Here is a 26,339-nt window from a genome sequence, read left to right as displayed (position 1 = left end):
TAATGTTACTACTTAGCTTCGGCTGTTGAAGGTGCTGACGAACCATGTCCAGATAAAGCGTCCGGAGTGAAAAAGTCAAATGGAGAAAAAAAATTAAGTTGTGAGGGAAAAACTAAAAATATAAACGGTAATTAAAAAGTAAAAACCGTAAAGTTGTCAGGTAGCAAAGTAAGGTTGGCAACAAAACGCACAGCAACACGTCTGCAAGTTACAAGTTCAAGAGGAAGTGACGTTCTAACAAGAGCAATCATGGATGGGAGATGGATATGGCCTGCTTTAAGCCTTTAGTAAAACATCATTTAACTGCTGTAATCACACTTAAATCCCTGGACTGTTGTGAGGAAACAAATGTGGGAGACCTAGAGGCTCAAAGCCTCACATTAGGTCTCTTTTCTCTGTATATATCAATGATGTTGCTCTTGCTGCGGGCGATTCCCTGATCCACCTCTACGCAGACGACACCATTCTGTATACTTCTGGCCCTTCCTTGGACACTGTGCTATCTAACCTCCAAACGAGCTTCAATGCCATACAACACTCCTTCCGTGGCCTCCAACTGCTCTTAAACGCTAGTAAAACCAAATGCATGCTTTTCAACCGTTCGCTGCCTGCACCCGCCTGCCCGACTAGCATCACCACCCTGGACGGTTCCGACCTAGAATATGTGGACATCTATAAATACCTAGGTGTCTGGCTAGACTGTAAACTCTCCTTCCAGACTCATATTAAACGTCTCCAATCCAAAATCAAATCAAGAATCGGCTTTCTATTTCGCAACAAAGCCTCCTTCACTCACGCCGCCAAACTTATCCTAGTAAACTGACTATCCTACCGATCCTCGACTTCGGCGATGTCATCTACAAAATAGCTTCCAATACTCTACTCAGCAAACTAGATGCAGTTTATCATAGTGCCATCCGTTTTGTTACTAAAACACCTTATACCACCCACCACTGCGACCTGTATGCTCTAGTCGGCTGGCCCTCGCTACATATTCGTCGCCAGACCCACTGGCTCCAGGTCATCTATAAGTCCATGCTAGGTAAAGCTCCGCCTTATCTCAGTTCACTGGTCACGATAACAACACCCACCCATAGCACGCGCTCCAGCAGGTATATCTCACTGATCATCCCAAAAGCCAACACCTCATTTGGCCGCCTTTCCTTCCAGTTCTCTGCTGCCTGTGACTGGAACGAATTGCAAAAATCGCTGAAGTTGGAGACTTTTATTTCCCTCACCAACTTTAAACATCTGCTATCTGAGCAGCTAACCGATCGCTGCAGCTGTACATAGTCCATCTGTAAACAGCCCACCCAATTTACCTACCTCATCCCCTTACTGTTTTTATTTATTTACTTTTCTGCTCTTTTGCACACCAGTATCTCTACTTGCACATGATCATCTGATGATTTATCACTCCAGTGTTAATCTGCTAAATTGTAATTATTCGCTCCTATGGCCTATTTATTGCCTACCTCCTCATGCCTTTTGCACACAATGTATATAGACTCATTTTTTCCCCTACTGTGTTATTGACTTGTTTATTGTTTACTCCATGTGTAACTCTGTGTTGTTGTCTGTTCACACTGCTGCTTTATCTTGGCCAGGTCGCAGTTGTAAATGAGAACTTGTTCTCAACTAGCCTACCTGGTTAAATAAAGGTGAAATAAAAAAAATTAAAGATGTGATCGGGAAACACACTTGCATCTCTCTCTGAATGTATGAAAGCTACAGTTCCATGATGCCACATACCTCGTGTGTCTGGCCATGTTCACTACCCAGCTAGCACATAATGTTCTGAGAACCATTTGCTTTTTACAGCTTGGTGAGAGTATGGTTAAAATATGGTTATTTTGCATACAACCTTCCCACCTTCCTACACACAATACCCCATAATGTCAAAGTGGAATTCTGATTTTCAAATTTTGGACAAATTCCTAAAAAATGAAAAGCTGAAATGTCTTCAGTCAATAAGTATTCAGCCCCTTTGTTACGGCAAAGCTAAATACGTTCAGGAGTAAAAATGTGCTTAACAAGTAACATAATAAGTTGCATAGACTCAATCTGTGTGAAATAATAGTGTTTAACATGATTTTTGAATGACTACCTCATCTCTGTACCCCACAGATGCAATTATCTGTACGGTCCCTCAGTCGAGCAGTGAATTTCTAACACACATTCAACCACAAAGACCAGGAGGGTTTACCAATGCCTCGCAAAGAAGGGAACCTATTGGTAGATGGGAAGAAAAAAAAGCAGACATTGAATGTCTTGAGTCAATAAGTATTCAACCCCTTTGTTATCCTATTGAGCATGATGAAGTTATTAATTACACATTGGATGGTGTGACAATACACCCAGTAACTACACGATACAGTAACTACTTTCCTAACTCAGTTGCCGGAGAGGAAGGAAACCGCTCAGGGATTTCACCACGAGACCAATGGTTACTTTAAAACAGTTTCAACATTGTAGTTACTCTACAATGCTAACCTAATTGATAGAGTGAAAAGAAGGAAGCCTGTACAGAATAAAAGATATTCAAAAACATGCATACTGTTTGCAACAAGACACTAAAGTAATACTGCAAAAAATGTGGCAAAGCAATTCACTTTTTGTCCTGTATACAAAGTGTTATGTTTGGGGCAAAACATATTACTGAGTACAACTTCATATGTTCAAGCATAGTGATGGCTGCATCATGTTATGGGTATACTTGTAATCGTTAAGGCCTGGGGTGTTTTTCAGGATAAAAAAATAAACGGAATGGAGCTAAGCACAAGCAAAATCCTAGAGAAAAACCTGGTTAAGTCTGCTTTCCACCAGACACTGGGAGATTAATTAACCTTTCAGCAGGACAATAACCTAAAACACAAGGCCAAATCTACACTGGAGTTGCTTACCAAGAGGACAGTGAATGTTCCTAAGTCGTCGAGTTACAGTTTTGACTTAAATGTACTTGAATTTCTATGGCAAGACCTGAAAATGGTTGTCTAGCAATGATCAACAACCAGTTTGACAGAACTAGTGCTAGCTGGGTAAGTACTGTAACACCCTCTGGGCCATTTTCACTAACTACTGTAACATCCTCTGGGTAGCAGGGAGGTAACTTACTAGACTAGATCATAGTTGCCTCAGATTCCTGCGGGACAGAAAGATGATTGACTGTAATGTGTGGGTGTTATGTTCCCCAGTTTCTGTGTTGTTGTGGGTTTGTATGTATGTGTATGTATTTCAGGAAATGGCTTCCTGGATTCCCCCAAGCAGCTGATTGGTCGGCCCCATTGCAGATTGGAGCTGACCCCGTTAACCTAAGCTAGCATTGTTATTCAAAGTCTTATTGAAACATGTTCTCAGAATGTTAATTCATTATCTTCAAATAACCTATAATTTACATTCTCTGAACATTAATAAAACCTCCCAGGAAAACAATCACGGAACCACAGTAAAACGTTCTAAGAACATCCCTGCAACCTAAAAATTAAGTTCCCAGAACTGCCGAAATGTTCACTTCTGTTCGAAGAACGATTTAAAAAAGCATTCCTCTTTACTAGTCAGGTAACTTATGAGACTAGATCATAGTTGCCTCAGATTCCTGCAGGACAGAAAGATGATTGACTGTGATGTGTGGGTTGTGTCAATTTAGACACAGTGTCGGCCACATTGAAGTTTCCAATATTTTAAAACACATAGGCTCGTCCACATTGAAGTTGTCATTACATCTAAGTATGGGGTCATTGGAATCTGGTCTCATATTTTAACTTCAAGGAAAAATACACTCAAAAATGTTATTTTGGTATTTTTGTCATTAGTCCACTGTTGATTCAGTACCAAAATGTTTTGCAAGACAAGTTTTCTTAGTTGACCCTCGGATCCCGATCAGTCGGTCTGAAATTCTTAGTTGACCCTTGGATCCCAGGTCGGATCCTGCTCGGTGGCCATAGACCTTGGGTCTGTGTGAAAATGTGAAATACGGACCAGTTTCAAAATTATATTTGAAGAGTTTGAATGATGTATGAATGGTTGTGCAACACTTTTGAATGTGTGTCAAAAGGGAAATAAAATGTTTTTTCGCCCATCTACCGGTCGTCCCCGCCTCCCGCTAGCACAGCAGGTGGGAGGCTGGGGTGTCAGCGTGCGCTAGCTAGCTTGATAGTTAGCGACACCGTGTGCTAGCTTGATAGTTAGCCATCACCCGGTGTCGCCTCCCGTCTGCTGTGTAACGGAGTCCCCTTTAGGACTAGCTGACTCCCTTGCAAAAAAAGATTGCCGTTTTGAAACAGCAGTAAAAGTGCAGTAACTGCAGTCGACTGTGGTATTTTGGATGCAGTATAATTACTGCAGTAAAAAAACTATTATTTTGGATGCAGTATTTGCAGCATACTGCAGTTATACTGCACTATGACTGCAATCTTTTTTGTAAGGGCAAAGTTACCACACAGTGTCCTTCGCTACCCGCCTGCCGAACACCTGCTTTCACCATTGTTAACAGAACTGTGGGAAAACAGCGCGAAGAACACTGTCTACCGGTGTACAGCTAGCTAGCTATCATTGTTGTCCCCGCCCCTTCTTCTGTGGGGTTTATAGGCTGTTGGCATCCAACATTATTGTGCATTAATTTTAGGGCTAGGCGTCCCACCAGCGGGGCAACTTCCTGTGAATCTGTAGGGCGCGCAATTCAAATAAATAATCATAAAAATGATGGATATTAAACATTTAGGTACTTAAGTGTCTTACATCGGTTGAAAGCTTAAATTCTTGTTAATCTAACTGCACTGACCAATTTAGAGTAGCTATTACAGTGAAAACAAACTTCAAAGTGTTTTCTTTCCAATAGTACCAATTATATGCATATCCTGGCTTCAGGGTCTGAGCAACAGTCAGTTTACTTTGGGCACGTCATTCAGGCGGAAATTGAGAAAAAAGGGGCCTAGCCCTAAGTTAACAGCACCTTCTGTACTGGAGCACCCTCACCTCCCGCCAGTCCTAACTTAAAAACTGACCAATAGAAGTATAAAGAGGGTTTCCTGCAGATGCAGAAATGCCCACATGCAGGAATCACCTGAAATGCGGGCTGCAATTGCACCCTTCTCACTTGTTGTGGGATAGGAGGAGGATGCAGCGGAAAGGAGTGATAGTAGGCCCTGTAACATGAGTTTCTGAAACATGAAGTCGTTCTTTGCCTGTATGAAGAATAAACTGAATGAAAGAAAGTACAGGGAGGAAAAACCGACAGGGAAATCGTCTATATGAGTCTCCCCTGTGAGCGAAATGACCCAAAAAATTTGACATCCATCGGCGTCGGGCGGTGCTCACATGGTCATTTAAATACATTGGATACTGAAGGGAAAAAGGTCGGTGCTGCTCTTGGCTCATATTTTCAAGACCTGAGCTATTAATGACTTGAGTCAAGTGTGATATTTGTCAGCATAAAGCTGAGTGACTCACTCATACACTAGTTTTCTGGCTTCAGTCCAAAATAAATATGCTGTACTATAATGCAGAGTTACCGACACATTCTTTGTGATCATCTTTAATAAATACAATTGTTGACCGATTTAAACTGCCCATGTCGTGTGTGAGAGAGGTAGATTGATAGCCTATCTAGGCTAGAGAAAATATTGTATCCTAATGTTGAAAGGCTGCCAATGTATTGACTGTGTAAGTCAAGGTGGATAGGAATAAGAAATATCAGGACAACTTCTCTCTTCACTTACGAATCTTTAATTAACTCTCCAGATGGTAGGCTACATGTTCTCTAGTATTCAGACCTGACATCAGACCGAGCACTGTGCGCCGTGGCATGGATTATTATTATCAAATCAATCAAAACCAATCTCAGGCTGTGTAGACTAATACTATAAAGCATATCTACATTTACTTTAGAACAAAAATATAGGCTATTATAATGAGTTAGACCTGAGTTAGGCCTATAGAAATAGCATACCAAAATCTATTTATAACCCTCTATAACACACAACACTCATCGCTGTACTACTTAAGTCGTTTTTTGGGGGGGTATCTGTACTTTACTTTAATATTTATATTTTTGACAACTTTTACTTCACTACCTTCCTAAAGAAAATATTTTACTCCATACACTTTTCCTGACAACCAAAAGTACTCTGTACATTTTTAATGCTTAGCAGGTCAAATGCTCAAGTTTAACAAGAGAACACGTGCTCATCCCTACTACCTCTGGTCTGAATGACACGCTAAACACACATATATCTTTTGTAAATGTCTGAATGTTGGAGTGTGGCCCTGGCTAACCGTAAATAAATATAAAATGGAAATTGTGCCATCTGCTTTGCATAAGGAATTTTAAATGATTTATAATTGTACTTTTACTTTTGATACTTAAGTATATTTAAAACCAAATACTTTTAGACTTTTATTTTCACTTTTACTTGAGTGACTTAATATTAATAAGGTATCTATACTTTTACTCAAGTGTGACAATTGGGCACTTTTTCCACCACTGCATAGCGGGAATACTAATTTAGACCTACAAATCCTAATCGTTGGGAATGCAGATGGGATAACTCAATATGTTATATTTCAATAGTACATCCACCACCACAGAGTGGCAGTAGCTAGCTTTTGTCACAGTCATACACACAAATTATTAACTTGCTAATGCCGAAGAAGAGATGTACATTTCCGGCTATGTAGCTTTGTCGCAAAGGTTCCACTTTCCGCACGTGTTCAACCAGGTGCACTTGTTTTTCTTTACGAGTTTTATCAAATTTGATTTACGTAGCAGGCTAGCTAGACTATTTGGTGAACTATCATATGTTATGTAGCCGCTAGCCAGCTAGCTATAGTAGCTAGCTAGCTAGTTAGCTATAGTAGCTAGCTAGCTAGTTAGCTATAGTAGCTAGCTAGCTAGTTAGCTATAGTAGCTAGCTAGTTATCCCAACATTGATCACACTTGTGCCCGTATGTACGAAAAAGTCAACTTGTGTTTTCATATGCACGTATTTTGCTAATCGAATTATGGTAACTAGTTAACGTTACATAGCTGCTAACGTTCATGCCTATCCATGCTGTCACATTTAGGAAACAATGGAAAACATTAATCTTGTCTTTCTCTTACAGATAGAGAAAATAGGTTAAGTTGCAGCCACTATGCTGGGGACTTCAACATCCACCAAACAAGAGGCAAGTGAGAATTCCATATTGCTTGAGATGTCTCGAGTATCCCCTCTTCTATTTGAAGAAACTCCTCAATTAATCTCATCAGTGGCACCTGATACAGTCGAGGGATGCAAAAAAAAGAAGAAGAAGAAGACTAAAGCACTCTCTGAACAGGGACCAGAAGAACCGGCAATTGAGCATAATCTAAAGGATGGTCACGAGTTGACAGAACCTAAACATAAAGAGCAAACAGTGACCGAGCTGGAAGTGGTGGAGAAAGGGAGGAAGAAACTCAAAAAAGGAAAGCAAAAGAAGCAGCAACATGTTATTAAAGATGAAATGGAGGTACCAGATCCTGAGGAACAAACTAGTGGGAAAACAAAGAAAAAGTCAAAGAATCTTCAAACACAACAGGTGGGAGCGGAGGGAGTGACTGCTGATGAGAAGAATATGAATAGCCGGAAGAAAAAGAGAAAACATAATGACATTGAGCCAGAACGGGGGATAGACTGTGTCCTCTCAAAGTCTGCAGTAGATGTTTCAGCTGTAACTGCACCAGATGAGGCCAGAAAGAGTAAGAAGAAGCACAAGAACAGACAAACAGAACTTGAAGAGGGAGCGGAAAGCCGTCGGACAGTTTCAACAACAGCAGAGGATCCAGAAATCATAGAACTGCACACTGAAACAGTCAAGAGAGGTGAAAGTATGGTAACTGAGGCAGAGGAGAATGTAAAAGAGAAGAGGAAACAAAAGAAGAAAAAACACAGAGAGAGTGAACTGAATGATTGTCCAGATAAAGCAGACCTTCCAGGTATAAAAGAACAAACTGAAAGAAAATTGAAGTCAAAGAGGTCGAAAACAGATGGAGGGTCTACAGCTGTGGAGGGCAGCGGGAGAAAGAAAAAACGCAGCAGAGAGTCAGACAAGGGAATGGACAGTGTCCACTCTGCAGAAGGTGTTTTGGATTTAGCTGTTCCAAATGTCAACAGGACTCATGATGCTGGAACAAACGGTGAGACAGAGGGCGCCCATTCAACCATGGTTGAGACAGGGACCCAACACAACAAACCCAGCCTAAAGGAAGAAACTCAAAGGTGAGTAGAAGGAAACCTGGTTCACTTGTATTGAAGTGTGAATCTAGTGTATTTTGAAAGAGTGATTTCCTAAGTGAACACAACCATTGACAGTAAGGCAATTCCACAATAAGAGTGATGCTGAGACTCAGATTTTTCATTTTAATGTATGCCCAACAAAAACCAATGTTTGCAAAGTTAAACGAACCATAGAACTCTAGGCACAATGATGACTTTTAACCATTTCCACTGAACATTTTACGAACACTCATTTAAGCTACTTGTTGAACAGTGCAGATGCAAAGATTGGTTACAGAATGAGTGCACCAGCTGCACAAACCCTCATTCTGTTACCAACCCTCATTTTCAACTAAATGTGTTTTTGTAAAATTTTCTGTCGAACTTTAACTTTGCAATCATTGGTTTTTGTTTGACATTTTTAAAGTGAAATCTGAGTCCCCGCATCACTCTGTTACTGTGGAGTCGCCCAGAGGCATTTGCTGGTGAAAACCAGACATTTTGTGAATGCGGTGTACCAGAATATAATTTAGAATTTTCTCCCCTCACTATGCTACAGTGTGGACGACTGGCAGGCTCTGAATGATCTCAAAGATTTCATTCCCAATGTTGAGTCAAAGTCGGTTGCCGAGATCCATAAGATGATCAAGTATGATCTTGATCGATTCAGGGAATTCCGAAGACAAGGTAAGCTTATTCTTCAGTCACTCATGGTTCAATATTTTTGAGCGTTAATCACGCCGGTATGTAACATTGTAGCAATGATATGTAAGATGTTACTGTGTTTAGAGATGAGACTGAATGTATTATCATATGTTTTATCATTTTAGACCTAACCAGTTGAATCGTCTGTTGTTCCCAGGCCTTTCCCTGCGAAGTGGAAGATTCAGTACGCAGGAGAACGAACGAATCAAGAGTAACGTCTACGACTTCCTGGCTCTCACTGGGATTCAGAGTGGCTCTAAGCTCTTCCATCCACAGCGCTTCAAAGAGGAAGAAGCAAATATCAAGCAATTGAAGAGGCAGCACAGATTCCATGAAATAATAGGTGTGTCGTATTGTAGCAAGGTTCATTCGATTAGAGCACTTTCTGACAAGTTTTATCCACATTACATCCCTGTTCTTCAGCATTGTCTACAGTGGTCAAAAAAATGTGCTTAGGAATTTCCCAGAAAACTGATCTCACCTCTTGTTGTTCCAGGTGAAGGAATACCCAGGCCTTGGCATCAAGTCTATATACGTGGGAGGAAAATATTTGATGGCAGCAACTACAAGGGCAGGTGAGACGGGGCTCGTTACTATAAGGAAATGACCCTCACGGTCATAAACGGCTATGATGGCTATACATTATGTTGCCTCTATATACAGTGTACGGAAGTATAGTAATACTGAATTGACATTTTCTTTAGTGTTCACAACTGTGCTCTTGTTCTGGTATGAACCACTTTATGGTTTGCTAACATTTACAGACACATTGAGGCACTTTGAATGCTTATTTCCTTGATTTCCTTACCGAAGGTTCACCAAAGAAGAACTTCACTCTTTGAAAAAACTGCAGACGTTGCACGGCAACAAGTGGGCGGCGATCTCGGAGTTGACTGGCCGAAGCGGATCGTCCCTAGAGAAACGTTTCGCTCAAATGTGTAAGTCGTTGGGAACTGGAATCCGCATAACTCATCGCCACTGTTCGCTCCCCAGCGCCTTAGTTATTGTTTTTGTCTTGTTGATGAAACAGAAGAGAGGAATATCCAGCATCGTGGTACATTTTTTTTTATCACAGTACATATTCTGCAGTTCTATCACGCATGCAATGATGGCCGAAGGAAAATAACTGTGGTGTGTTTGAAGTAACTTTGTTGTTGTTGTAATATCCCAAACAAATGTGGGAGTGTCACCAAGTACTGATTACAGCTTTAATATATTGACTCTGACATCCTTGCCGGACATCCTGCTCCACTTATCTTTTTGGGAAAATGGTTGTTAGCTTTGTATGACCTGGGGCAATACTACCGCTTTGTTTGGTGTGTATTTCTCAGCTGCAAACAGAGGCGCGTGGACCGAGGAAGAACTGAAAAGACTAATGGAAGCTGTGCGGAAGCACCTGGTGGGACAGGCAGAGCCTGGCAGTGGACCAGCCACCGTCAGGAAAGACAAACTGTACAACAACATCCCCTGGACAGATGTGTGCCAGGCGGTTGAAACACGCCACTGGTCCCAGTGTCGAATAAAATGGTGGGCAGGGAGTTTGGTTTATTTTGTAACATTACTCCTCATTCTCATTGAATTGTTTACAACAAACGTTCAGATTCAGAACTTTTGTCTGACTTTTTAGACTGTGTCTTTGATTTTATTTTTCCAGGTTGGCTGTTTTGAAGCACAAAATGGCATATGGACAACCAGTATTCAGTGGCGGCACAACATCCTTACAAGGCAAAGTGGATTTGATCAAAGCGTAAGTGTGTTGATTTCCATTCAATCTATGCGATGGTGAATCTGTTTTTTTGCTACTTTGTTTTTAGATTTATTAGCCCAGTCTAGTGTCGTTGATTTGGACCTTTCTGAACTGTTCTGATACACAGGACAAAAGGTAGACTTTTGGTCCTGATATTTGCATGTGAAATTGTTGCATGGTGAATTTTTATCCATGTCATTTTTGACCTTTAAGGTTGAATGCAAAGCAGATAGAAGATGCTGCAGATATCGACTGGGAAGAAATTGCTTACACAATTGGGTAAGAGGTTGTTATTAAACACAGATTGTGGTTTTAGACAATGTGTCATAGATGACATTGTTGTGTTTATTATGTGACATTTTCACTGAGGGAGGTTTGTATTGGGTTAGTATTCACTTTTAGGATTGTCTAAGTCTTTGAATACAACACTGAGATCAATGCATGACAAAGCCTTTACACGTGTTTTCCATCTTCTAGGAGTGTGGAATGCAACAGTACATGTCAGTGTGATGTACGTGTGTTGTAATGCAGTGCTATGTGCTAACATTTATATGTATTTATTTTAAGGAATGTCACGCCGCACTACATTCAGACACACTACTACAGGCTAAAGGTAGCCAACGTTCCGTTGTGGCAGAGCATGTCCTTCTGTGGTAGGTGTAAGCTACTGTCATAAACACTATCCTCTTATTTTACAGAGTAGGACAGTGGAGAGGACAGAAACAGCGAAGTAGATGGTAGAGGAGCGCGAGAGGACTGGGTCAGATTCAAACCCAGGCTCACAGCAGTAGTACACAGTACCTGGGAGCCCGAGGCAGCGGCTTAGACCACTGGACCACCCAATATTCTCTATCGCTACGTTTTTAGCATTTCGTTAGAATAGTTAAGCGTGAATCACTATGATGACGTTGTTTATTTTTTTTAAACTGTATTTTACTTGGCAAGTCAGGTAAGAACAAATTCTTATTTTCAATGACGGCCTAGGAACAGTGGGTTAACTGCCTTGTTCAGGGGCAGAACGACAGATTTTTACCCTGTCAGTTCGGTGATTCGATCTTGCAACCTTTCGGTTACTGGTCCAACACTCTAACCACTAGGCTACCTGCCGCCCCAGAAATAAAGGGAGAGGAAATGTTGCTATGTCCCCCTTGACCGTACTATTTAAATATAATGATACTTTGGGGAAGAGATCTTTGATATAGTCCCAAATCACACCTATTCCCTTTAAAGTGCACTCCTTTTGACCATGGGCCCTGGTCAAAAATAGCACACTATATAGGGACTAGAGTGCCGTTAATTTCTATGTATTTTCTTTTCAGAGATCATCGACTTCCTCAACAGTAGAGTTCTCCCCAATTTTGAAGAGCAACTCCAAGTTCTGATAAAATCAGGAGAGATGGTGTCAAGAAACGATCCTCAAGAGCTCTTCCTCCTCTCTGAGATCTTTGATAATGAGGACAGCACCTAATACAGCGAGGTTCAGAACAGTTGATGAAAACAAAGCACATGGACCTTGCTTACGGTCCCTGTGGGGGTAACTATATGCCCCTCTGTCCCTAAATTAAGGATTCAGCTCATTCATTGAGGTTAATGACGATCAACTTATTTGTAATTAAATGTTAGTTTGGTTTTCTGTAAGATATTACAATGTCATCACCATTAATTCACTTTGAATTAATGCATTTTGTGGGGGGGGGAAAGTTAGTACTCGTGACCAGTTGTGTAATTGTTTTGTGTTTGCAAAATCTGACTGAGGTGACATTTTTATTGTCCTTTTTCTATTTTTGAGAATAAATGTCTCCTGGCTTCTAGTTGCTCTGTCTTGATTGGCCAGTCTTCATCCATTGCGAGCATGTTTATGAAAATCACTAAACCAAAGCCTCATAGCTATTGACTACAATTAACAGAGCTGACAACTGGTGTTGAGCATCATACATTTTATTTAGTTGTGTGAATGTACACTGCTCAAAAAAATAAAGGGAACACTTAAACAACACAATGTAACTCCTAGTCAATCACACTTCTGTGAAATCAAACTGTCCACTTAGGAAGCAACACTGATTGACAATAAATTTCACGTGCTGTTGTGCAAATGGAATAGACAAAAGGTGGAAATTATAGGCAATTAGCAAGACACCCCCAATAAAGGACTGATTCTGCAGGTGGTGACCACAGACCACTTCTCAGTTCCAATGCTTCCTGGCTGATGTTTTGGTCACTTTTGAATGCTGGCGGTGCTCTCACTCTAGTGGTAGCATGAGACGGAGTCTACAACCCACACAAGTGGCTCAGGTAGTGCAGCTCATCCAGGATGGCACATCAATGCGAGCTGTGGCAAGAAGGTTTGCTGTGTCTGTCAGCGTAGTGTCCAGAGCATGGAGGCGCTACCAGGAGACAGGCCAGTACATCAGGAGACGTGGAGGAGGCCGTAGGAGGGCAACAACCCAGCAGCAGGACCGCTACCTCCGCCTTTGTGCAAGGAGGAGCACTACCAGAGCCCTGCAAAATGACCTCCAGCAGGCCACAAATGTGCATGTGTCAGCATATGGTCTCACAAGGGCTCTGAGGATCTCATCTCGGTACCTAATGGCAGTCAGGCTACCTCTGGCGAGCACATGGAGGGCTGTGCGGCCCCACAAAGAAATGCCACCCCACACCATGACTGACCCACCGCCAAACCGGTCATGCTGGAGGATGGTGCAGGCAGCAGAACGTTCTCCACGGCGTCTCCAGACTCTGTCACGTCTGTCACATGTGCTCAGTGTGAACCTGCTCTCATCTGTGAAGAGCACAGGGCGCCAGTGGCGAATTTGTCAATATTGGTGTTCTCTGGCAAATGCCAAACGTCCTGCACGGTGTTGGGCTGTAAGCACAACCCCCACCTGTGGATGTCGGGCCCTCATACCACCCTCATTGAGTCTGTTTCTGACCGTTTGAGCAGACACATGCACATTTGTGGCCTGCTGGAGGTCATTTTGCAGGGCTCTGGTAGTGCTCCTCCTTGCACAAAGGCGGAGGTAGCGGTCCTGCTGCTGGGTTGTTGCATGAGCTTCACCTCCGATCCAAACAAAGATCTGAAATGTTTAGCGAATCAACAGGGGTGCATTATTAGCAAAGAAAACATAGGCACGTTCAGCAGGATGCAACGTTTCGGAACGTTCAGATCTAAATGTGCTATGTAGAACAAACAAGCCCCTCTGACATGTGGAATAAGGAATTGCGTTGGTTCTTTTCATGGCATTTCTACAATGTTCAGCTACTGAACGTGGCCCTGGTTGCATCTTGACAATCCCAATACTAGTCACCTGTTCCCAGGTGTCCAAGAGCATGACATCATCTGGGACCAGATCTTCTTGTGTCATCTCCCCAGGCACCTCTTCAATCTGTGGAAATAGTATTGTGGCATTTTGACAACGGGCCAGGTCAGTGCACATTCAGGAGGACAAGGAAATGGTTTCCCACACTGTAGGTATAAAATGTGGATCAAAGGCTATTTCATTCGCAGAGGAAACTGAATTTGTCCAAATGGATATTCAAATCATGTCAAAAATGTAAACAGGAATGGAGCAAAGTAAGCTGGAAAATGCTATACTACAGTTATAACAGGGCAGACTCACAACAAACTGGCCAGTTTTGTTGGAGCAGGCAAACAGGTGTGGTGGATGAACGTCCATTTTGTTTTTCAGTCTGGCTGAGGTACGGTAGTCTGCTTTACCTCCCAGAGCATCCCAAAAGTCATCTTGACACACAAACACAAACATACAATTGTGGATTTGGAAGAAGATGGAGCGGTTGGAAAAGCTTTGTCTTGTATCCTCAAAATCAGTAACATTCTGTGGCTATTGGCTAAACACCATTTCGTAGTGAATTCGACTGCTGACAGGGAACGTACCTGCTTCTTCACCCTCGGCCAGCTCTGAGGCCCCTAGAAGGTCACTTAGCTTTTGAGCTCCATGTTTCTCACTGTCAATTGTCCCCTTTCCCACCCATATGAAGGAGGGTGCCGGGGTCACCAGCACAAAGATATCGTTGGAGTTCAGATTTGAGGCAGCAGCATCAACCTTGAGTGGAGAGAGGAAGAGAGGAGGCAGTGAAAATACTGTACACTGGAGGTACTAACTACAGTTCTGCCATGGCAAACGGACTGTAGTCATCTTCACCAAGACACCAACCATACATCACAATGGCTGGCTACTCAACTATCTACTGGGGTGTATTAGTGTAGTTTCGGCTTGTTTGCTTCCGTTTGGATCCTAGTGAATACACCCCAAGAGTAATCAAATAGGTGTACCTACGAAACATCCTTTATTGACCTCTCCCCACCTCACCTTCCATCTCCTGTTACTCACCTCTATGGCACGTGTGCAGCCAGCAGGGTTGAACCGCACCTGGAACAGCTGTGTGTCTGCAGCCTGGGCCTGGCCACCCTCTCTGGAGGTACCACCCTGGTGCACTACCATCGGCTGCCCCCTGAAAAGACTCATGAGGTGGGCGGGCTCCTTACCCTGGATAACCCGCACCTTCATCATGGTAGAAACAGACAGAAAATCATTGAGTGAGTCAGATACCTGGCTTTAAACCTTCCCTCATTTCATTTTACAGACCAATGCTCTGACCCTGTTGATATCCGTGTCTGAATCCTGGCTTAGGCAGGCCACCAAAAATTCTGAAATTTCCATCCCCAGCTACAACATTTTCTGTCAAGATAGAACCGCCAAAGGGGGCGGAGTTGCAATCTGCTGCAGAGATAGCCTGCAGAGTTCTGTCATACTATCCAGGTCTGTGCCCAAACAGTTCGAGCTTCTACTTTTAAAATTCCACCTTTCCAGAAATAATTCTCTCACTGTTGCCGCTTGTTATAGACCCCTCTCAGCCCCCAGCTGTGCCCTGGACACCATATACAGTGGGGAGAACAAGTATTTGATACACTGCCGATTTTGCAGGTTTTCCTACTTACAAAGCATGTAGAGATCTGTAATTTTTATCATAGGTACACTTCAACTGTGAGAGACGGAATCTAAAACAAAAATCCAGAAAATCACATTGTATGATTTTTAAGTAATTCATTTGCATTTTATTGCATGACATAAGTATTTGATCACCTACCAACCAGAAAGAATTCTGGCTCTCACAGACCTGTTAGTTTTTCTTTAAGAAGCCCTCCTGTTCTCCACTCATTACCTGTATTAACTGCACCTGTTTGAACTCGTTACCTGTATAAAAGAACTCGTTACCTGTCCACACACTCAATCAAACAGACTCCAACCTCTCCACAATGGCCAAGACCAGAGAGCTGTGTAAGGACATCAGTGATAAAATTGTAGACCTGCACAAGGCTGGGATGGGCTACAGGACAATAGGCAAGCATCTTGGTGAGAAGGCAACAACTGTTGGCGCAATTATTAGAAAATGGAAGAAGTTCAAGATGACGGTCAATCACCCTCGGTCTGGGGCTCCATGCAAGATCTCTCCTCGTGGGGCATCAATGATCATGAGGAAGGTGAGGGATCAGCCCAGAACTACACGGCAGGACCTGGTCAATGACCTGAAGAGAGCTGGGACCACAGTCTCAAAGAAAACCATTAGTAACACACTACGCCGTCATGGATTAAAATCCTGCAGCGCACGCAAGGTCCCCCTGCTCAAGCCAGCGCATGTCCAGGCCCGTCTGAAGTTTGCCAATGACAATCTGGATGATCCAGAGAGGGAATGGGAGAAGGTCATGTGGTCTGAAGAGACAAAAATAGAGTTTTTTGGTCTAAACTCCACTCGCCGTGTTTGGAGGAAGAAGAAGGATGAGTACAACCCCAAGAACACCATCCCAACCGTGAAGCATGGAGGTGGAAACATCATTCTTTGGGGATACTTTTCTGCAAAGGGGACAGGACGACTGCACCGTATTGAGGGGAGGATGGATGGGGCCATGTATCGTGAGATCTTGGCCAACAACCTCCTTCCCTCAGTAAGAGCATTGAAGATGGGTGGTGGCTGGGTCTTCCAGCATGACAACGACCCGAAACACACAGCCAGGGCAACTAAGGAGTGGCTCCGTAAGAAGCATCTCAAGGTCCTGGAGTGGCCTAGCCAGTCTCCAGACCTGAGCCCAATAGAAAATCTTTGGAGGGAGCTGAAAGTCCGTATTGCCCAGCAACAGCCCCGAAACCTGAAGGATCTGGAGAAGGTCTGTATGGAGGAGTGGGCCAAAATCCCTGCTGCAGTGTGTGCAAACCTGGTCAAGAACTACAGGAAACATATGATCTCTGTAATTGCAAACAAAGGTTTCTGTACCAAATATTAAGGTCTGCTTTTCTGTTGTATCAAATACTTATGTCATGCAATAAAATGCAAATGAATTACTTAAAAATCATACAATGTGATTTTCTGGATTTTTGTTTTAGATTCCGTCTCTCACAGTTGAAGTGTACCTATGATAAAAATTACAGACTTCTACATGCTTTGTAAGTAGGAAAACCTGCAAAATCGGCAGTGTATCAAATACTTGTTCTCCCCACTGTATGAATTGATTGCCCCCATCTATCTTCAGAGTTTGTACTGTTAGGTGACCTAAACTGGGATATGTTTAGCACCCCGGCCGTCCTACAATCTAAACTAGATGCCCTCAATCTCACACAAATTATCAATGCACCCTAAATCCGTGAACATGGGCACCCTCATAGATATCATCCTTACCAATTTGCCCTCAAAATACACCTCTGCTGTCTTCAACCAGCATCTCAGCGATCACTGCCTCATTGCCTGTGTCCGTAATGGGCCCGCACTCAAACGACCACCCCCCATCACTGTCAAACGCTCCCTAAAAAACTTCAGTGAGCAGGCCTTTCTAATCAACCTGGCCCGGGTATCCTGGAAGGATATTGACCTCATCCTGTCAGTAGAGGATGCCTGGTTGTTCTTTAAAACCTCCTAGGGATCCCTTAACGCTCGAATCCCGTTAGCGGGATAGATTTGACAACATTCGGTGAAATTGCAGAGAGCCAAATTCAAACTACAGAAATATATAAATTTAACATTCATATAAATACAAGTTTAAATACATCAAAATAAAGCTTAACTTCTTGTTCATCCAGCCGCTGTGTCAGATTTCAAAAAGGCTTTACGGCAAAAGCACACCATTCGATTATCTGAGGACAGCGCCCCGCATACAAAAACATGAAAACCATTTTTCAACCAGGCAGGTGCGACACGAAAGTCAAAAATAGCGATATAATAAATGCCTTACCTTTGAAGATTTTCATCTTTTTGCAATCCCAAATGTCTCAGTGACACAATGAATGGTCGTTTTGTTCAATAAATTCCTTCTTTATATCCCCAAAATGTCAATTTATTTGGCGTGTTTGATTCAGAAATAAACCGGTCCCAAATCGCCCAACATGACTACAAAGTATCTAATAAGTTACCTGAAAACTTGGTCCAAACATTTCAAACAACGTTTCTAATCCAACTTCAGGTACCCTAAAATGTAAACAATCGATCAAATTTAAGACGGAATAAACTGTTTCCAATACAAGAGAAAAATAACGAGGAGCATGCTCCTGTTCACGCTGACCAAAAGACTTGAGTCCATCTGAGTGACACATGGAAAGAATAGGACTACTTCTTCATTTCTCAAAAGAAAAACATCGAACAATTTCTAAAGACTGTTGACATCTAGTGGAAGCCATAGGAACTGCAATCTGGGCCAGAATAAATCAGGTTTCCCATAGAAAAGCATTGGAAAACACAATGGCCTCAAAAAATGTTTTCCCTGGATGGATTGTGCTCAGTTCTGTTATACTCACATACATTATTTTAACAGTTTTAGAAACTTTAGAGTGTTTTCTATCCAATACTACCATGCATATGCATATCCTAGCTTCTGGGCCTGAGTAACAGGCAGTTTACTTTGGGCACGCTTTTCATCCGGATGTGAAAATACTGCCCCCTAGCCTGAAGAAGTTAAAAGTGCTTTCCTCACCATCTTAAATAAGCATGCCCCATTTAAAAAATGTAGAACTAAGAACAGATATAGCCCTTGGTTCACTCCAGACTTGACTGCCCTTGACCAGCACAAAAACATCCTGTGGCGTACTGCATTAGCATCGAATAGCCCCCGAAAAATGCAACTTTTCAGGGAAGTCAAAAACCAATATACACAGTCAGTTAGGAAAGCTAAGGCTAGCTTTTTCAAACAGAAATTTGCATCCTGTAGCACTAATTCCAAAAAGTTTTGGGACACCGAAAAGTCCATGGAGAATAAGAGCACCTCCTCCCAGCTGTCTGAGGCTGAGGAAATACTGTCACCACCGATAAATCTACAATAATCGAGAATTTCAATAAGCATTTTTCTACGGCTGGCCATGCTTTCCACCTGGCTACCCCTACCCCGGCCAACAGCTCTGCACCCCTGCAGCAACATTCCCAAGCCCCTCCCACTTCTCCTTCACCTAAATCCAGATAGCTGATGTTTTGAAAGAGCGGCAAAATCTGGATCCCTACAAATCAGCTGGGCTAGGCAATCTGGACCCTCTCTTTCTAAAATGATCTGCCGAAATTGTTGCAACCCCTATTACTAGCCTGTACAACCTTTCTTTCGTATCGTCTGAGATCCCTAAAGATTGGAAAGCTGCCGTAGTCACCCCCCTCTTCAAAGGGGGAGACACTCTAGACCCAAACTGTTACAGACCTATAACCATCCTGCCCTGACTTTCTAAAGTCTTCGAAAGCCAAGTTAACAAACAGATCACCGACCATTTCGAATCCCACCGTACCTTCTCCACTATGCAATCTGGTTTCCGAGATGGTCATGGGTGCATCTCAGCCACGCTCAAGGTCCTAAACGATATCATAACTGCCATATATAAAAGACAGTACTGTGCAGCCGTTTTCAGCGACCAGGCCAAGGCTTTTGACTCTGTCAATCACCGCATTCTTATCGGCAGACTCAATAGCCTCGGTTTCTCAAATTACTGCCTCGCCTGGTTCACCAACTACTTCTCAGAATGAGTTCAGTGTGTCAAATCGGAGGGCCTGTTGTCCGGACCTCTGGCAGTCTCTATGGGGGTGCCACAGGGTTCAATTGTCAGGCCTACTCTTTTCTCTGTATATATCAATGATGTCACTCTTGCTGCTGGTGATTCTCTGATCCACCTCTACGCATATGACACCATTCTGTATACGTTTGGCCCTTCCTTGAACACTGTGTTAACAAACCTCCAAACGAGCTTCAATGCCATACAACACTCCTTCCGTGGCCTCCAACTGCTCTTACATGCTAGTAAAACTAAATGCGTGCTCTTCAACCGATTGCTGCCCGCACCTGCCTGCCCGCCTAGCATCACTACTCTGGATGTTTCTGACTTAGAATATGTGGACAACTACAAATACCTAGGTGTCTGGTTAGACTGTAAACTCTCCTTCCAGACTCACATTAAGCATCTCCAATCCAAAATTAAATTTAGAGTCAGCTTACTATTTCACAACAAAGCCTCCTTCACTCATGCTGCCAAACGTACCCTCGTAAAACTGACTATCCTACCGATCCTTGACTTTGGCGATGTCATTTACAAAATAGCCTCCAACACTCTACTAAGCAAATTGGATGTAGTCTATCACAGTGCCATCCATTTTGTCACCAAAGCCCCATATACTACCCACCACTGCGACCTGTATGCTCTCATTGGCTGGCCCTCGCTACATATTCGTCACCAAACCCACTGGCTCCAGGTCATCTATAAGTCTTTGCTAGGTAAAGCCCCGCCTTATCTCAGCTCACTGGTCACCATAGCAACATCCACCCGTCGGACGCGCTCCAGCAGGTATATTTCACTGGTCATCCCCAAAGCCAACACATACTTTGGCCACCTTTCCTTCCAGTTCTCTGCTGCCAATGACTGGAACGAATTGCAAAAATCACTGAAGCTGGAGACTTATATCTCCCTCACTAACTTTAAGCATCAGCTGTCAGAGCAGCTTACCGATCACTGTACCTGTACACAGCCCATCTGTAAATAGCACACCCAACTACCTCATCTCCATATTATTTATTTATTTTTTCTCTTTTGCACCCCAGTATCTCTACTTGCACATCATCATCTGCACATCTATCACTCCAGTGTTAATGCTTAATTGTAATTATTTCGCCATTATGGCCTATTTATTGCCTTACCTCCCTAACCTTACTACATTTGCACACACTGTATATAGATTTTTCTTTTGTGTTTTTGACTACATTTACATTTACATTTAAGTCATTTAGCAGACGCTCTTATCCAGAGCGACTTACAAATTGGTGCATTCACCTTATGATATCCAGTGGAACAACCACTTTACAATAGTGCATCTAACTCTTTTAAGGGGGAGGGGGGGGTTAGAAGGATTACTTTATCCTATCCTAGGTATTCCTTAAAGAGGTGGGGTTTCAGGTGTCTCCGGAAGGTGGTGATTGACTCCGCTGACCTGGCGTCGTGAGGGAGTTTGTTCCACCATTGGGGTGCCAGAGCAGCGAACAGTTTTGACTGGGCTGAGCGGGAACTGTACTTCCTCAGAGGTAGGGAGGCGAGCAGGCCAGAGGTGGATGAACGCAGTGCCCTTGTTTGGGTGTAGGGCCTGATCAGAGCCTGAAGGTACGGAGGTGCCGTTCCCCTCACAGCTCCGTAGGCAAGCACCATGGTCTTGTAGCGGATGCGAGCTTCAACTGGAAGCCAGTGGAGAGAGCGGAGGAGCGGGGTGACGTGAGAGAACTTGGGAAGGTTGAACACCAGACGGGCTGCGGCGTTCTGGATGAGTTGTAGGGGTTTAATAGCACAGGCAGGGAGCCCAGCCAACAGCGAGTTGCAGTAGTCCAGACGGGAGATGACAAGTGCCTGGATTAGGACCTGCGCTGCTTCCTGTGTGAGGCAGGGTCGTACTCTGCGAATGTTGTAGAGCATGAACCTACAGGAACGGGTCACCGCCTTGATGTGAGTTGAGAACGACAGGGTGTTGTCCAGGATCACGCCAAGGTTCTTAGCACTCTGGGAGGAGGACACAATGGAGTTGTCAACCGTGATGGCGAGATCATGGAACGGGCAGTCCTTCCCCGGGAGGAAGAGCAGCTCCGTCTTGCCGAGGTTCAGCTTGAGGTGGTGATCCGTCATCCACACTGATATGTCTGCCAGACATGCAGAGATGCGATTCGCCACCTGGTTATCAGAGGGGGGAAAGGAGAAGATTAATTGTGTGTCGTCTGCATAGCAATGATAGGAGAGACCATGTGAGGATATGACAGAGCCAAGTGACTTGGTGTATAGCGAGAATAGGAGAGGGCCTAGAACAGAGCCCTGGGGGACACCAGTGGTGAGCGCACGTGGTGCGGAGACAGATTCTCGCCACGCCACCTGGTAGGAGCGACCTGTCAGGTAGGACGCAATCCAAGCGTGGGCCGCGCCGGAGATGCCCAGCTCGGAGAGGGTGGAGAGGAGGATCTGATGGTTCACAGTATCAAAGGCAGCCGATAGGTCTAGAAGGATGAGAGCAGAGGAGAGAGAGTTAGCTTTAGCAGTGCGGAGCGCCTCCGTGACACAGAGAAGAGCAGTCTCAGTTGAATGACTAGTCTTGAAACCTGACTGATTTGGATCAAGAAGATCATTCTGAGAGAGATAGCAGGAGAGCTGGCCAAGGACGGCACGTTCAAGAGTTTTGGAGAGAAAAGAAAGAAGGGATACTGGTCTGTAGTTGTTGACATCGGAGGGATCGAGTGTAGGTTTTTTCAGAAGGGGTGCAACTCTCGCTCTCTTGAAGACGGAAGGGACGTAGCCAGCGATCAAGGATGAGTTGATGAGCGAGGTGAGGTAAGGGAGAAGGTCTCCGGAAATGGTCTGGAGAAGAGAGGAGGGGATAGGGTCAAGCGGGCAGGTTGTTGGGCGGCCGGCCGTCACAAGACGCGAGATTTCATCTGGAGAGAGAGGGGAGAAAGAGGTCAAAGCACAGGGTAGGGCAGTGTGAGCAGAACCAGCGGTGTCGTTTGACTTAGCAAACGAGGATCGGATGTCGTCGACCTTCTTTTCAAAATGGTTGACGAAGTCATCCGCAGAGAGGGAGGAGGGGGAGGAGGGGAGGAGGATTCAGGAGGGAGGAGAAGGTGGCAAAGAGCTTCCTAGGGTTAGAGGCAGATGCTTGGAATTTAGAGTGGTAGAAAGTGGCTTTAGCAGCAGAGACAGAAGAGGAGAATGTAGAGAGGAGGGAGTGAAAGGATGCCAGGTCCGCAGGGAGGCGAGTTTTCCTCCATTTCTGCTCGGCTGCCCGGAGCCCTGTTCTGTGAGCTCGCAGTGAGTCGTCGAGCCACGGAGCAGGAGGGGAGGACCGAGCCGGCCTGGAGGATAGGGGACATAGAGAGTCAAAGGATGCAGAAAGGGAGGAGAGGAGGGTTGAGGAGGCAGAATCAGGAGATAGGTTGGAGAAGGTTTGAGCAGAGGGAAGAGATGATAGGATGGAAGAGGAGAGAGTAGCGGGGGAGAGAGAGCGAAGGTTGGGACGGCGCGATACCATCCGAGTAGGGGCAGTGTGGGAAGTGTTGGATGAGAGCGAGAGGGAAAAGGATACAAGGTAGTGGTCGGAGACTTGGAGGGGAGTTGCAATGAGATTAGTGGAAGAACAGCATCTAGTAAAGATGAGGTCAAGCGTATTGCCTGCCTTGTGAGTAGGGGGGGAAGGTGAGAGGGTGAGGTCAAAAGAGGAGAGGAGTGGAAAGAAGGAGGCAGAGAGGAATGAGTCAAAGGTAGACGTGGGGAGGTTAAAGTCACCCAGAACTGTGAGAGGTGAGCCATCCTCAGGAAAGGAACTTATCAGGGCGTCAAGCTCATTGATGAACTCTCCAAGGGAACCTGGAGGGCGATAAATGATAAGGATGTTAAGCTTGAAAGGGCTGGTAACTGTGACAGCATGGAATTCAAAGGAGGCGATAGACAGATGGGTCAGGGGAGAAAGAGAGAATGTCCACTTGGGAGAGATGAGGATCCCAGTGCCACCACCCCGCTGACCAGAAGCTCTCGGGGTGTGCGAGAACACGTGGGCAGACGAGGAGAGAGCAGTAGGAGTAGCAGTGTTATCAGTGGTAATCCATGTTTCCGTCAGTGCCAAGAAGTCGAGGGACTGGAGGGACGCATAGGCTGAGATGAACTCTGCCTTGTTGGCCGCAGATCGGCAGTTCCAGAGGCTGCCGGAGACCTGGAACTCCACGTGGGTCGTGCGCGCTGGAACCACCAGGTTAGGGTAGCGGCGGCCACGCGGTGTGAAGCGTTTGTATGGTCTGTGACTACGTTTGTTAATCCCATGTGTAACCCTGTGTTGTTGTTTGTGTCGCACTGCTTTGCTTGATCTTGGCCAGGTCGTAGTTGTAAATGAGATCTTGTTCTCAACTGGCCTACCTGGTTAATTAAATAAAAGGTGGGGAAAAAAGCGTCTGCAGACAATACAACTGACTAATATTGTTAAATTTTGTAATCCAGTGCATCTTGATTAAAAATGATCTGGACCGTATTATCGGGGCCATACAGCAATAAATCAAAACGATCCAGTCACCTGTACTGCCCCTCCTCCCAACTCGTCATCCAGCTGAGCAGCCAAGATGGCCGAGGCGCCAATTTCATCCTGGCTAGAATCCACTCCTTGCCTGTGAAAAAGGAGTACTTTTCAAGTGCTATTAACATACATTCATGCTTAGGTTATATCATACAGTATATAGTTGGTTTAGATGTGTTTAATACAGTATGTAACAAAAGCCCTGGTGCACATAAATGATGAAGCCTACAGTAACGATAGAAGGACGATAGCAGTTTTTGCTGTAAGACTATGTAATAACACATATAGCTCCCAGAAGGATAATCTCCATTGTCTTTACCATATGTAGATGACCTGTCCGTTACGGCCTCCATGCTGGTAGTTGTAGAGGATGATGTAGCTATCTCCCCCATAGAATCGTCCATAAGTGGAGGGCTCCACAGGCACCTTGTCAGCGCCCTCAATACGCCAGATCTACGGAGGTTAACAGGTAAATACAGCTCTTACTAGTAGTCGTCCATGAATGGAAAAAAGGTAACACCCCTTGCAGTTCTTTTCTCAAAGGCTTGTTTGTGAGATTGGGACACCGTTTTGGTGGGTGTGCAGGCCCACAGTCGTAACCCTTATGTATCCCTTTACTGAGGACACAACTACCCTAAACCTTGAAACACAATATTTAATGTTAACTACCATCGTACTATATGGTGTTTACTCAGGTAACCCGTGTCCCCGGCAACAAAAAAAAATCCATACCTGCTTCTCTCCATTCCCCTCGTCCACCATCCCATGCTGAGCCGCCATGGCGTCCGAGTGATGGAGAGTGGAGGCATCGAAGGGCACCTTCTTGATCTTGGCGATTTTGTTGGATACGTAGGCGGTTCCCAACCCCACTGTATGGTCCGCATCACGGCAGATTTTGAAGAACTGCTTGAACAGAGGGGTCTCCCCATTCTCAGGTAGGATCTGGACCTGGGTGTGTTTCGGGTAACCCATCTTTGTGATAAACTGTTCGGCAGCACTCATCACCGCACTTCTCTCCTCTTTGTTAGCGTCCTTACCTGTTTTTATTCCAAATAAACTCATGATTAAACTGCAAAGGCAGAAGAACTAAGTGACTTCCAGGCGCAACAGTATTCAAAAGTAGTGTCTAATCTAAGGGAAGATTAAAGCTTGGGGTTTTACAGTCAAAAGAAGTCATAGAGACCAGCTGCTGAGGAGAAACCAATACCTTTCCAGACAAAGATCATGCCATTGGGACCATTGTCCAAGATAAAGCAGTCACTTGACTCCAGGGAATTCTGTGAAAACGGGTTCTCCGATGATACCATATCCATGCCCATATCCCCACTGGCATTAGACACCTTTTGGAAAAAACATTTCAATGTAATATTGGTATTTGAAGGTCTGCTCAAAAACTGCTTATTACATCATATTTAACGATTCAATTGTTTAATTCGAAAATGGATCTGACCTTGTATAATTTCACCAGCTTCCTATTGGACACGTCTGTATTTGTGTCATCTGCATTTGCCTCAGGCAAATTGGGTTTGGGTCCAAGAAACTGGAATGAGACTACGAGAGTCAGGCATCTCACAGCAAATGATCACCATTATGTTAAAAGGTAACTAACTATAGATGTTTATTGGAAGCATATAAACAGTTGCATGATTTTGAAGTGTATAGAAATTAACTTTTTTCCGTCCCTTTCTCCTTATTGAAAGACTCACCTCCAGCATCTTCTCACAAAAGTAATCCTATAGGATCCTATAGGTTTTTAATAGAGGCCTTCCACATTGTATGTCGGATTCAGTCTTTTACGATTATTACATGTTCATTTAGATGTTGCCAAGCTAAAACCTTGATAAAAACCTGGAAAGATTGTATGAGTTGCTTCAGTTCCTTCGTCACATTCTGCGATTGGCTACGTCAGCGGATGTAGACTTTGTTAACTGCAGCGGTATTTTGTGCTCAACATGTGCCATCACCAGCAGCGCAAGCTTCCAAAGTGAGTTCGGAAAAATTTAAAGCATCTTATAAATAGTTTTCACATACAAACTTTATATATCCGAACTCAGAATCAAACAGGCTTCCCAAAAAATAACATGGTAGAACGTTTATTT

The 26,339-nt window shown here is 44.0% G+C and overlaps 2 protein-coding genes across 4 annotated transcripts; one reads left to right on the top strand and one right to left on the bottom strand.

Moving 5' to 3' along the window:
* Nucleotides 1-6,455: 6,455 nt before the first annotated feature.
* Nucleotides 6,456-12,494, top strand: LOC139566085 (transcription termination factor 1-like). Of its 3 annotated transcripts, none has more exons than XM_071386982.1 (11): nucleotides 6,456-6,716; nucleotides 7,102-8,234; nucleotides 8,791-8,918; nucleotides 9,094-9,279; nucleotides 9,433-9,511; nucleotides 9,750-9,874; nucleotides 10,268-10,463; nucleotides 10,591-10,683; nucleotides 10,897-10,962; nucleotides 11,251-11,336; nucleotides 12,003-12,494. In XM_071386982.1, exons 2-11 carry the CDS (start codon nucleotides 7,132-7,134, stop codon nucleotides 12,149-12,151), a joined length of 2,211 nt encoding a protein of 736 aa, XP_071243083.1. In that variant the 5' UTR covers nucleotides 6,456-6,716; nucleotides 7,102-7,131; the 3' UTR covers nucleotides 12,152-12,494. The 3 variants fall into 3 exon arrangements, with proteins under 3 accessions (XP_071243083.1, XP_071243084.1, XP_071243085.1); XM_071386983.1 differs by having other exon boundaries at nucleotides 6,695-7,002; XM_071386984.1 differs by having other exon boundaries at nucleotides 6,699-6,942.
* A 131-nt stretch (nucleotides 12,495-12,625) lies between these two features.
* On the bottom strand, nucleotides 12,626-26,167 carry LOC139565711 (gelsolin-like). Its single transcript, XM_071386215.1, has 12 exons — nucleotides 25,947-26,167; nucleotides 25,691-25,780; nucleotides 25,448-25,580; nucleotides 24,973-25,277; nucleotides 24,560-24,693; nucleotides 24,241-24,331; nucleotides 15,033-15,203; nucleotides 14,576-14,744; nucleotides 14,301-14,422; nucleotides 13,989-14,066; nucleotides 13,663-13,757; nucleotides 12,626-12,644 (listed from the first exon to the last, which is right to left on the bottom strand). The coding sequence occupies exons 1-12, from the start codon at nucleotides 25,953-25,955 to the stop codon at nucleotides 12,626-12,628; spliced, it is 1,416 nt and encodes a 471-aa protein (XP_071242316.1). The 5' UTR covers nucleotides 25,956-26,167.
* Nucleotides 26,168-26,339: the final 172 nt, after the last annotated feature.

Source organism: Salvelinus alpinus, chromosome 37, assembly GCF_045679555.1.
Source record: "Salvelinus alpinus chromosome 37, SLU_Salpinus.1, whole genome shotgun sequence".
In the NCBI taxonomy this organism is placed as follows: domain Eukaryota; kingdom Metazoa; phylum Chordata; class Actinopteri; order Salmoniformes; family Salmonidae; genus Salvelinus; species Salvelinus alpinus.
Note: the sequence above shows the minus strand (reverse complement) of the source record. Positions and strands in the feature narration are given on the sequence as shown.